General features: G+C 69.8%; 1 protein-coding gene across 1 annotated transcript in view; it reads right to left on the reverse strand.

The window, feature by feature from the left end:
• Nucleotides 1-6: 6 nt before the first annotated feature.
• LOC110391268 (mothers against decapentaplegic homolog 6-like) overlaps nucleotides 7-1,115 on the reverse strand; it is a 4,279-nt gene continuing 3,170 nt past the window's right edge. Inside the window, exon 2 of the mRNA XM_021383089.1 lies at nucleotides 7-1,111. Within this exon, the coding sequence (XP_021238764.1) occupies nucleotides 320-1,111 (792 nt within the window). The 3' untranslated portion in view covers nucleotides 7-319. The remainder of the gene's footprint in view (nucleotides 1,112-1,115) is intronic.

Genomic DNA, 1,115 nt, shown 5'->3' on the forward strand with positions numbered 1-1,115 from the left:
CCCCCAGCTGCACTCATCCTGACCGCCCCACACCTGCTGCTCGGGGGCTCTGCTGCCCCCAAAGAAGCTCCCATCCTCTGCGCACCCCCCCACCCGACACGACTTTCTCCTTTCCCCCTGCTACAAAAATAACATAAATTAAAATACAATGTAACCACCAAAATCATCATAATAAAGGAGAGATTAAATAGCGCCCTGCCCCAGCTCCAGACCCGGGCTTGGGGGGCGGTGGGTGCTGCCCTGGGGGTCCCGTGGGCCCTGTGACAATGCACCCAGCACATGGGGGGGGGGGGGGATGTCCCCCCCCCCCTGCGGCCGCTCAGTGGGGCTGTGCCAGCAGCACCTCCAGCCAGCAGGGGCACGAGGTGATGAACTGCCGCGAGTAGCACGGCCCCCAGCCCTTCCCAAAGCTGATGCGGACGCTATGGGGGTCACAGGGCCCATCCCCGCGCTGCCACCCCCCAGCCCCCATCCCCCCCGCCCTCTCGTAATCGAACACCTTCACCGAATAGCCGGGCAGCACCTTGAGCACGGCGAGCCCGTGAGCTCCTGGGGGGCCCAGGGTGGGCGAGCTGACGAAGATGGGGTGCTCGCTTCGGTTGTACGCCCAGACGGCGCCCAGCTCGCGGCTCAGCAGCAGCCCGCGCCCGATCTTGCCCCGCGCTCGGCGCACGGCCCGGCTGCGGTGCGCGGCCGGCAGCTGGCCCAGGCAGAACCCGCTGCCCCGCGGCAGCTCGCAGAAGACGTTCACCGACGCTTCGTGCACGGCGTAGAGGCGGCCCACCCTCGTCCGGTGCTCCCAGTAAGCCAGTTTGCACCAGCAGCCGTCCCGCGCGCTGCTCCGCGAGAGGCTGGTGTCTGTCGGGGAGAGCGGAGAGGTCGGCGCGCGCGGCACGGCGGCGCCCGGTGCCGCGTGGCTACGGTCAACCCCGCGCCCACGGCGGCCCCAAGTGATGCTCTGGGACGGGGGCACGCGGGGGATCGGCGTCTGTGGGTCGCGCACGGGGCACCCCACGGTTCTGGGAGATGCGGCGCCGGAATCAAGGCACGGCTGAGTGCCGGCACGTAGGCCCACGGCAGCGCCCCGGTGCCGTCCCCTGGGGGCTGCGGGCTGT

This window comes from Numida meleagris, unplaced genomic scaffold, assembly GCF_002078875.1.
Source record: "Numida meleagris isolate 19003 breed g44 Domestic line unplaced genomic scaffold, NumMel1.0 unplaced_Scaffold332, whole genome shotgun sequence".
NCBI lineage: Eukaryota > Metazoa > Chordata > Aves > Galliformes > Numididae > Numida > Numida meleagris.